Raw genomic sequence first — 12,088 nt, 5'->3', positions numbered from 1 at the left:
GACCCTCCAACACTAGCAGGTAGGTCTGGTTCAGTCTCCCCTGGGGTCACTGCTCCTTCTCCTGGGTCCCGATTCACACACTATTTTGTGTGTGCCCTCCAAGAGTGGAGTCTCTGTTTCCCCCAGTCCTGTCGAAGGCCTGTAATCAATTCCCACTAGGCTTCAAAGTCTGATTCTCTAGGAATTCCTCCTCCCATTGCTGGACCCTCAGGTTGGGAAGCCTGATGTGGGGCTCAGAACCTCCACTCCAGTGGGTGGACTTCTGTGGTATAATTGTTCTCCAGTCTGTGAAGCACCCACCCAGCAGTTATGGGATTTGATTTTACTGTGATTGTGCCCCTCCTACCCTCTCACTGTGGCTTCTCTTTTGTCCTTGGATGTGGGGTATCTTTTTTGGTAAGTTCCAGGGTCTTTCTGTCGATGATCGTCCAGCAGCTTGTTGTGATTCTGGTGTTCTCGCAAGAGGGAGTGAAAGCACGTCCTTCTACTCTGCCATCTTGTTTTCCTCCTCGACAGTGGTAACTTTTAAATGTTAAATGTTTTCATTTAGTTTCTGATAAGGCATAATTTACACCATGGTGTGTGCACTCAGAAGTCAGCAAAGATTATGAGTTCCAGGACTGTATCAGGAAGCCTGGAGTGAATCTGGGTGAAACTAGGCTGCTGTGGGTTGGTGTAAGATGTGAGCCTGTGGCGGAGCTCCCGGCGTGGTATCTGCCCAGCCGCTTCAACTACATGTTGCTCTGAGGAGTCATGGCAATGCCCTTTTTTGGTGTTGTGTAAATTGCCTACTTACATTCAGAGTGTGAATTGCACATTTCACTACTGCTAGGTTCTGTTGTAAAACCTGGTGGGATGCCATCCTGCGACGGTCATGTTGGGAAACCCTCGGTGGTGTAGATGTTTACAGGGCCATCAGTTTGGAGCTCAGGTATGGCCGAATCTTCTCATTTCCAAGAGCAGCAGACAGGAGCACCCTCTTGTCACTCCACGCATGCACAATTCTGAGGCTACATTTCTCTCTGATTGCAACACACCTTCAGTCAGTGCACTTCTAGCTCCATTCCGTTTTAAAGAGTTGGTTTTTTAGACTTTAGTTGTCCAGTTTTGAAAAACTTCTTTAATTCCCGTAATTCCTGGGGCTTCAAACTCTGATCCACCCCTGGGGTCAATTTATAGCTCAGAGGAGACACGATGTAACCATTCTGGTAAAGACAGATTCTCTTGCAGAACTCAAAGGTGCCAAACATAACTCCAAAATATGGAACTATCTGTTTAAAAAGAAAATGAAAATCATGTTAAAATCTTAAAAGAAAACATCAATGCGTCTGCAATCGACTTGGATCAGGGTAAACTAAGATAAAGGCTGTAGACAATACAACATGGTCATTCTTTTTTGGAATCAGGGAAGATGGCAAAATGCAAGCTGGCCCAGTGAGGACTGGGGAGAGGAATGGCAGAACCATTGAAGGGCACGCCCTGGGGAAGCCTGGGTCTGGGTTGATATGCATGTAGGCAGTCTGACACTGCCTGTCAACATATGCTTGTCCTTTTTTTTGGCTGTGCCTCGCGGCTTGCAGGATCTTAGTTCCCCAACCAAGGATCAAACTTGGGCCCAGCAGTGAAAGCACCGAGTCCTAACCACTGGACAGCTAGGGAATTCCCAACATGAGCTTGTCTTGATTGGAATCAGGAATCACTTTGCATCAAGGTTAGTCCAAGTTTAGTCCACAGTTCTTAACTTTTTTTTTTTTTTTTGGTTATGAAGTTCTTTGGGAAAATAATGAAAGTTATGGATCCTCTCTGCAGAGGGATGCACAAATGCCCATATAGACACATTTTTGCATACAATTTTAGGATAGGGGGTTAAGTTCCCTTTGGAGTCCATGAACCTACATGTTGGGAACCTTTACACTAAATGCTCAGCTCCCCTGGGATGGGGTGTCAGATGCCCCAACACTGCACAGGGTCCCCACTCCCCAGGGCTGACAACCAGCCTGCTTTGTGCTAGAGGAGTTGTTTCCAGGCAAACTGTAGGGGGAGCATCAAAGGCACAGAACAGGGTAGAAGTGAAAGAGGCAGACAAGCAGTAGACTCACCACTCCTCTCACCTTCAGTAAGTTGGCTGCCAATCCATTCCAGAGCCCCAGGACCCCTTGGGCTTTCACTATCTGCCGGAAGCAGTCCACTGCTCCTGAGAAATGGACATCTACTCCTCCACAGTGGGGAAGGTAGGAGCTCTGAGCCTGGCAGGAAACAGAAGATGGGATGAGGTGATTTAGTCACTGGGAAATAATGGTTCTAGTCAAGTAGTCAAGGTCTCAAGTCTGGGCTCTGGATGCAATGTCCTGGCCAAGATGATGATAAAGAATGGCTGCCACAGGGCTCTACCTGTTGCGTGGGCTTAGAATGAATATTAACATGCAGTAAAGCCATGACACCCCATTCACATATTTGTGGCTATTTTTTCTTGGAAGGAAGCAGCCATTTGGGATGGACTCAACTTCACACTTAACATTGCCTCCCAAACTATGCCCGTTGGATGCAGTAGACACCTCTCAGGCCCTTCATCTTTTCTTAAGTGCCTTCTGTTTCCTTGTCTTAACCGATTCCTCCTCTGTGAAGTTCTCAAGTGGGCGCTGCTCATCTCCCCACATCACAGATGTCCCAGGCTGGGGACATTCTTCCAGCTCCCTCTTTCTGTTCCCAGACCCTGACTCTGCTGCTCTCATGCCGAAAGCTCTCAGCTGGGGCTCGTGCCACTGAACCACAATCCTGGTCCCTGCTCTCAGCTACTGGCCTCCTGGCCACTCTTTCACATTCACTGAGGCCTGTGACACCTGGTAGCTGCCCATCTTCCAGACTCACTTCAGCATCTGTAGTCACAAGCCTTCCCATACCTAGTTTCTGGACCTCGGCTTCAGTGATCCTCACCTCTACACCCCTTTGGCCACCCCATGGATTTCATCATCACCCCCAGTACCATCCTGACTGACCACCAAAATGCCCCATCTTTGAAAGTAACTTTTTTGTCCTTTAGAAAAACAATTTTACGATCAGATGAAATAACTTTTCACTATACCATCTATATGCAAATGGACTCTATTTGTTCACTGTGAGGGGGACAGCCCCTCATAGCTGGCTTTCAGAAATGGTGACAAGTTTACCTCAAGCTACGCACCTACTTTGGTTCGTTTCTGAAATGTCTAGCTGAGGCTAGTATAGCATTTTATTGCAATGGAATCAAGCCCTTCCATGTGGGAGAGGCAGTAGAGTATAAGAGTCGGAAAAGCATAAACTCTGGAGTCGGACAGGCTGGGTTCTAGCCCATGGCTGCCCCACTTGCTTACTGGCCATGTGACCCTGGGCAACTCACCTAACCTTTTTGAGACTCAGTTTCGTTATTTGGAAAATAAGAATAGTATCTGCTGTGAGAATGAATGAGATGTGCCTGCAAAGCACTCAGCGGTGTCAGGCACATGGAAAGGATCAATAAATATGAGCTAGTGCTGCTATTACTATTATGTAGAAATTATTCTAAATATCAATCACCTGACCTATTAGTCCTGTCTCCACTTCTGAACTGCTCGGACCAGTGTCCTCGTCCATCCAGCTGCCCCGCTCCCTGATGCCTCTTTTTTTTTTTTTGCGGTACGCTGGCCTCTCACTGTTGTGGCCTCTCCCGTTGCGGAGCACAGGCTCCGGACGCGCAGGCTCAACGGCCATGGCTCACGGGCCTAGCCGCTTTGCGGCATGTGGGATCTTCCCGGACCGGGACACGAACCCGCGTCCCCTGCATCGGCAGGCAGACTCTCAACCACTGCGCCACCAGGGAAGCCCCTCCCTGATGCCTCTTTTTTTTTTTTTTTTGAGGTATGTGGGCCTCTCACTGCTGTGGCCTCTCCCGTTGCGGGGCACAGGCTCCAGACGCGCAGGCTCAACGGCCATGGCTCACGGGCCTAGCCGCTTTGCGGCATGTGGGATCTTCCCGGACCGGGGCACGAACCCGCGTCCCCTGCATCGGCAGGCGGACTCTCAACCACTGCGCCACCAGGGAAGCCCCTCCCTGATGCCTCTTAACCGCCATTGTTCAGATCACTAACCCCTCTAGTCACATGCCCTCTCCCTTGTCTCCCAGGCCACCAGTTCCCTGCTGGCTACACGGTCCTCTTTTTTTGTCCTCCCAGCACTTCTTTTTGTTCCTAGTCTCGAAATCCTTTGTCTTTCAGCTGATCTCCATGCCCCCCTCCCCACCAACCCCTCCTCTGCTCCAAGCCGCTGAACATGAATCCACAAAGGGGCAGGTCTGTGCCACCAAAGCTTTGAGGTCTCTAACCTCTGCTGGATCCTCATACTGCAGAGCGAGCCCTGGAAGCATCCTTTCCCATTCCTCACAGTGGCTCTTCCCAACCTTACCGCATCCCTCAACGCCCCGCATGCCACACTGTGTCCTCCGCCCTAGACAGGCGACCCTGCCTCCCAGTTCATAGGGAAAATAGATCATCTTTTCTTCCCACTGGTGCCCTGGATCTCACACCTTTGAATTCCTCTTGGGCACCCTTCCCAAGAGACCTGATTTTCCCCCCTAGCAGAGGAATAAACTCAAGTCCCTCCCAAATTAAAAATGACCCCTTCCTCCAATCTTTGTCCTATAGACACTGCCCAATCTCATTCCCAAAGTAACATACAGTAAAGTTACCTTGTTTCGGTGTAGAGTTAGTTATATGAGTTTTAACACATGTATAGATCTGTGTGACCACCCTCACAATCAGGATACAGAACTGCTCCATCAGCCCCCAGAATGCTCCAGTGCTGCCCCTTTATGATCAACGTCACCCCCAGCCCTGGGTAGCCACTGATCTGTTCTGTCCCTATAGTTTTGCCCTCTGAGAATGTCATATAAATGGAAACATACAGCATGTAACTTTTTTGAGACGGGCTTCTTTCACTCAGCACAATGCCTTTGAGAGTCACCATGCTGCGTTCATCACTAGTTTCTTCTTTATTGCTGAGTCGTATTGCATCGTGTGGATGTTTGGTTATCCATTCACCTGCTGAGGCACAACCCTTCCCACCTCCCCACTCACTGCTCTACCCACTCCCTGTGGCATCTGTCTCCATGACTTCACTGAACTGATTCTGACCAGACCTATATCTTTTCCCTGCCTTTTAATAGTTGGTGTAATTATTTACTTTCTTTACTGGTCTGCTCCTACCCCCAACTAGAAGTTCAGCTCTGTAGGAAAAGGGATTTCTGTCCTCCATCAGGGCGAAGGGTGAACTTTGGGGTTTGGCCTTCCCTTTGAGGTACAGTAACAACCAAGCACAGACCAGAGTATGAGAAACAGGATATGAAATGAACAAGCTGAGTCTCCAGCCTGGAGTTACAGGAACCAAAATGGTCAGGGGACTTTGGCGAATGTCTTATTTTAAAGCATTTACCTTAGCACTGTTCTGACTCGGCCTCCTTCCCTTCTTGCCCCATCGAGAAAGAACTGCTGTCAAACAGATATTAAGCCTCCTTTCCCTTAGAAAGAATCAGCCTAATCACAAGATTTGAAGCTCCTCCTGCTACTGTTAAGACTGAAATATTGAAAAACGGAGATTGTGTTCATGTAGGAAATTAACTGTCTTATTCTGCTATGAGATAATATTATTGATTTATTTTCTGCCAGTTTCCAGTAAAACTGCAAAAAGCTCCCAGTCATGAGTCAAGGTAATAATTTTGCAACCTGAGACCCCCTACCACAACTAAAACAGAAGACACTAACCAAGTGTCTAACTCCTGTATAACTCATATACGTGAGTTATATGACAGGTCAGTTATAATCAATTTGTGATGAATCGGGGGCCATCTGTAGTCAATCTTAGGACCCTAACAATCTTCCAAATGTCTTTCCTTCACTCCACCTTCACCGCCAAGCCACCATCAGTGCTCACATGGACCACCGCAGCAGCTTCCTTAGTAGTCTCCTTGGGACATAAAAAGTTTGAAACTCCTTGCCCTCCCTCTCTATAGAGCGGCTAGAGTGATTAAAAAAAAAATCAACGCATTTTATTCACCTGCTTAAAATATTTTAATGGCTTTATTAAAGCCACTTAGGATAAAATATAAATTTCTTACTGTTGTCTGTAAGCTGCAGTGGTAATATAGTGGTAAATATTTAACAACTGGTTCTGTGGGCGGGGGAAGCCCTGAGTTGTAGCATTTGCTGACCTCAATGGTGTAAATACTCCCACCGTGGCAGATTGCAGGCTACCAACCGTGAGGTCAACCAGCTCCCAAATTTGCTGCAATTTAATAATCAGCTCTCCTGAGCCAGTAGGAGATGGCTGTAGCACACGACTCAAAGGCTCAGGCCCTGAGTGACTTGCCCCCATACATATTTTCAGTTTCATTTTGTGTCACTCTCTTTGCTTACATACTACACTTCAACTGCACTGGCCTTCTTTCTGTTCTCCTCTTCCCGCCTCTCTCCTCTGAGCCACAGGATCGTGTAACCAACTATCTACTTGACATCTCCACTCGAAAGTCTAACAAACACCTCAAACTTTATATGTCCTGCTCAGAACTCCACCCCAGCGCTGACTGTCTCTAGTTGTCCTCATGTCAGGACATGGCACCGCCATTGACCTATTTGATCAGGCCCCAAACTGGAGTCACCCTTAAGTTCTCTTCATCTCTCACCTTCTGCTATCTCATCTCTCACCAGCTAGTTCCAGTGCTCCAAATGTATCCCAAATCTGTCCACTTTTCTTTCTTCCCACTATCATCGCCCTTGTCCAAGCCACATCATCTTTCACCTTCACCACAACCACTGCTAGCTCGTCTACCTGCCCTTATTCCCCACAGAGCGGCCAGGGTGATCTGATCTGGTTACTCCTTGACTTCAACTCTTCAGGGTGCCCCTGTTGCCCTCAGAATGAAGTCCAGACTCTTTCATCTGGCTTACCAGGCCCTCCATGACCTGGTCTCTGCCTGCTTCTCAGGCTGATCTCCTGTTCCTTCCTGCATTACATTCTAGGCTTCAGACACTTTTCAGCTCCACTGCCAGTACCTCTCATCTCTCTTGAGTGATGACCAGACTTTGCTTACCCATCCCTTCATCTCCAGTCTCTGCCCTCTCCAATCCATCCTGCACACAGCAGCCAGGTACCACTCAAAATTCATCAGATGCTGTCACTGCTTTGCTTTGAAACTTTCACCAACCCCCAATTTTCCAAAGAACGACTTCCAGAAGGAGTGTTTTCCAAAGAAAACAGAATTCGAAACTCTCTACAGTTTGGCCCCCACCTGTCTTCCCAGTATCATGTCCCACTATCACCCCATGATGGTTAGTTTCATGTGTCAACTTGGCTAGGCCGCCGTCAGTACCCAGCTATTTGGTTAAATACCAGTCTGGATGTTACTATAAAGGTATTTTGTAGATGAGATTAACATTTAAATCACTAGACTTTGTTAATTTGATAAATTAGGAGTTTGGGATTAACATATACATACTACTGTATATAAAATAGATAACCAACAAGGAGCTATACTCAATATTTTGTAATAACCTATAAGGAAAAAGAATCTGAAAAAGAAGATATATAAAACAGAATCACTTTGTTGTACACCTGAAACTAACACAAATTGTAAGTCAGCTATATTTCAATTAAAAAAAAAGAATCACTAGACTTTGAGTAAAGCAAATTACCCTTCATAATGTGGGTGGGCCTCATCCAGTTAGTTGAAGGCCTTAAGAGGCAAAAAGACTGAGGTGCCCGGAGAAAGAGGGAATTCTGCCTGCAGTCTGCCTTTGGACTTGAACTGCAACATCTCCAGTCTGCTGGCCTACCATGCGGATTTCAGACGTGAGCCAAGTAACTAAAATCCATCTCTCTCTCTCTCTCTCTCTCCATATATACATCCTATGGGTTCTGTTTCTCTGGAGAACCTTGACTAATACCTACCCCCACCCCAGGAACCCTACATCCAGTCACACCCATTACCTCCTGAACATTACGTATACTTTTTCTGATGGGCAAAATTCTCCTCACCCAGGTCCAGGTCAGATGCCACCTCATCTTGAAACTTCTTGATGCTGTGATTGGAACTGCTTGTTTCCTTGCTCCCTCTTCCTTTGTCTCCTTCCCTCCTTTTCTTGAAATTTACCTCTCTCTGTGTTTTTTTGTTTTTTTGTTTGTTTTTTGGCTGCACCATGCGGCATGCGGATCTCAGTTCCCCGTCCAGGGATCAAACCTATGCCCCCTGCAGTGGAAGCATGGAGTCCCAACCACTGGACCACCAGGGAAGTCCCTGTTTTTTTTTAAAAAAACACTTTTTATTGTGGAAAATATCAAACATATACAAAAGTGGAGAGGCTAGTAAAATGAATGGAAAGTCCCACCACCCAGCTTCAACAATTAGCAGTGTATTGACAATCTTTTTTCATCTCTATCCCTTGCAAGACATAATTTTAATTTATCTGTTTAATTTAAATTTAGTTATGTTCCTTGAAAATACAATGGCTTCTTCTCTAAAATATAAAATGTATTACATATATAGAAATATATAATACCATTACCACACCTATGATATTTCCTTAATATCATCATGTATCTAATCAGTGTTCACATTTCCTTGATTGCCTTATAATTAGTTTATAGCTTCTTTGTTTGAATCGAGGTTCTTTTCCTGTTTTGTGCTCCCTTAGTTATTGGTTAGACCTCTGCTGTGGTCCAGGCTACCTGGTATGAGTTATCTGGGTGCAATTTCTGGGCTGGCAGCCAGCAAGCTCATGGGAGCAGGCACTAGGCCTTCCTCACTGTCCTAGCTCTTTGGGGTCTAATACCCTTCATTGCACATACTGGGCGCTCATTAAATGTCAAACAAGATTCCCCTTAATATCTGTGTCACTAGTAGTTTTTCCCAAATACAACTGTTTACCCATGACCAGGCTCAAGTAAGCCACATGGATGGCCATGAAGTAAAATAATGGCCAATATTTACAGAGTGTTAGGTGCCAGGCGTTACACGGAGTATTTGACATGTACCAGCTCGTTCAATCCTCACAGAAGCCCCATGCAATAGGGAGTATTATCTTATTAGCCCAAGTTTATAGATGGCAAAATGGAGCCCGAGAAAGGATAAATCTCCCAAATCACAGACTGTCTGAAAAAAAGCATCAACCTGAATTTGGGTCTGTTCGACTCAGATTCAAGCTCTACGCCACTAAGCTACACTGTTTCCTGATGCCCAGGACTGAGATGACTACCTCAGCCCTCGACAGACTCGTTTCCACACATCATCCTTGGATGTGAGTGCCACATGCACACCAAATGAATTCTTTATGCTAAGACTGGAGCTCATGGTGCGGTATGAATAAATGCCTCTACAAGTGTCATACTAAACAGATACCCAGATCACAAAGGCAAACCATATTGCTGGTTGCCCCTTGGACTAAATGTCTGTGCACCCCCAAAGTTCATATGTTGAAGCCCTAACCCCCACTGTGATGGTATTTGGAGGTGAGGGCCTCTGGGAGGTGATTAGGTCATGAGGGTGGAGCTTTCATGAGTGGGATTTGTGCCCTTATAAGGAGACACACAAGAGAGATAATGTCTCTCACTCCACGATGGGGGAAACACAGCAAAAAAGTGGCCATTTGCAAACTGGAAGTGGGTTCTCACCAGACACCAAATCTGCTGGCACCTTGATCTTGGACTTCTCAGCCTCCAGAACTGTGAGAAATAAGTGCTTGTTGTTTAAGCCAGCAAGTCTATGGATTTCTGTTACAGCAGCTCCAACTAAAATACCCCCAAAGAAAGAAGGAATGGTAAGGCTACACAGCAGTGCTTTTCAACCTTTAGCTGCATGTGAGACGAAACAGGGAAGCTTTTCAAAACCATCAGTGATTGGGATCCACCCCCAGAGACTGAGATTTAACTGACCTAGGGTGAGGTCTGGACGTCAGCATTTTTGGCAAGCTCCTCACATGAGTCTGATATGCAGACAGGTTGAGGATCACTGGTGTAGGCCCTCCGTAGCACAAGGCAGCTCTGGCTGAGACCTGAGCCCATCAATCTGCTGCTGACAGTGAGAATGCGGGGGGAAAGCACACGGGTCCTGAGGCCAGACTGCTTAGATGGAATCCTCACTTTGCCACTTACTAGCTCTGGGACTTTGAGCAAATGCCTCGACCTTCCTGAACCTCAATTTCCTCATCTGTAAAATGGGACAATAATAATAACACCTACCTTACAGGATTGTTGTCAAGATTAAATGAAACATATGTAAGGTGCTTAGAACAGCATTTGACATATAGTAACCACCATTATCATTATTATTTAGTATTTAAACTTGGAGAAGAGGGAATTCCCTGGTGGTCCAGTGGTTAGGACTCTGCACTTTCACTGCCGAGAGTGCAGGTTTGATCCCTGGTCAGGAAACTAAGATCCCATAAGCTGCTCAGCATGGCCAAATAAAAAAAAAAATCCCCAACCCCCCAAAAAAATTAAAAACCAAAACTTGGAGAAAAGTATACTGAAGACTAAACCAACCCAGTAGACTAGAACGCTAGACCGCCATTTGCCCGAACCGTATCTTCCTAGCAAAGACACACAAAACATGTCAGGTTACTAGCAACAAGGCTCTGAAGTTAAATCCTCCCTCCACACAAACCCAGGCAGCTATCCCATGGCGTCTAGTTCAGATCTGCAGCTGCCAGGTGGGCATGCAGCACTCTGCAGCAGACATCATCTGAGAAAGCCGGGTCCTAGTCCTGGCTCTGCCACTATCTGCATAACCTTGACCAAGTCCTTTAGTTCATTGAACCTTAGTTTCCTCACACGTCAGGTAAGGAGACTGGAACTAAATGAACTTGAAGGCCCTTTCTTGCTCCTCTAATCCATGCTGTTGGTCCCACTCAAGGCTCCTTCCTGCCCCTAGGACTTCAAATCTGCCGTTCCCTCTGCCTAGCTAAGTCTCTCTTACTAATCAGACTAAACAGCACTTCTTCAGAGAAGTCTTCCCAGATCTCCAGCCTAAGTCAGGAGCCTAGTAAACACTTTTGGTCACCCTGTACTTCTCTTTCCTGGCACGTGACACAGTTTGAATGATTTAGTGTATAATTATTTCTTTCATGTCTCCCCCACCTCACAGACTATAAATACCAGGAGGGCAGTGACCATGTCTATCTATCTTGTATGTGGTTTTAGCCCCCAAATCTACCAATATGCCAGGCATCCAGTATGTGCTTAATACATACTGAAGAAAAGGAGGAACGAACTTGCAGTTGATGGAAATGAAAGGTAAATGCTTCAAAGCAATGTGCTCGATTGTTTCTGTGATAAACTCCATAGAGGCCTGCCAAAAGAGGCAACATTCTAGGTTGTTCATTCTTTCCATGAGTTCTGAAATAATTAAACAATATTTATGAAGATGTAAAACTCATATACCCTTGACCAAAGCAATCCTATTTCTAGGAAACTATCCTACAGATATATTTGCCCCTGTGGGAAATGATGTGTTACGAGGATTTTTGTTGCAGCATTGTTAGTAACAGCAGCAAGTTGGAAATAATCTAAATGTCCATCAATGGGGGCTAGTTAAAGAAACAGTACATCAGACTATGGAATACTATGTCACCATTTAAAAGTATGTGGCAGCTCCATCTGGACTGATAAGGTGACGTCTCCAAGATACATTTTTAGGTGAAAAAAACAGTGCAGAAGAGTGTATGTAGCATGCTTCTGATTATCTAAAAACAAAAAGAACATAAATGTGCACGTGTATGTGTATCTCTGCACAGACCACCTTTGGAACGACCAGGTAAGAAACTGGAAACAACCAGTGTTTTCTCTGCAGTGAACTGGGAGTCCCAGGGACAAAGGTTGGGGAAGGCTTACTTTTCAATGGACACTCTTTGTACCTTTTGGATTTTGTATCATATGCATATGTTACCTATGCAAAAGGTAGAATATTAATTTTAAAAGAGCATTAATTAAGACAATGAGAAGACAAACCACAGACTAGGAGAAAATATTGGCGAAAGTCGTATCTGATAAAGGACCGTTATCCAAAACATACAAAGAACTCTTAAAACTC

At 45.7% G+C, this 12,088-nt stretch overlaps 1 protein-coding gene across 1 annotated transcript in view; it reads right to left on the bottom strand.

The window, feature by feature from the left end:
* Positions 1-1,070: 1,070 nt before the first annotated feature.
* Positions 1,071-12,088, bottom strand: part of SLC25A43 (solute carrier family 25 member 43) — a gene marked incomplete at both ends in the record, with an annotated part of 34,732 nt that continues 23,714 nt past the window's right edge. Inside the window, 2 exons of the mRNA XM_082864685.1 lie at positions 1,071-1,271; positions 2,112-2,246. Coding sequence (XP_082720811.1) covers positions 1,071-1,271; positions 2,112-2,246 — 336 coding nt within the window. The remainder of the gene's footprint in view (positions 1,272-2,111; positions 2,247-12,088) is intronic.

The sequence above is a fragment of the Leucopleurus acutus genome (genome assembly GCF_964270905.1).
Source record: "Leucopleurus acutus genome assembly, chromosome: X".
In the NCBI taxonomy this organism is placed as follows: Eukaryota; Metazoa; Chordata; class Mammalia; order Artiodactyla; family Delphinidae; genus Leucopleurus; species Leucopleurus acutus.
This window is presented reverse-complemented; position numbering and strand designations above follow the sequence as displayed.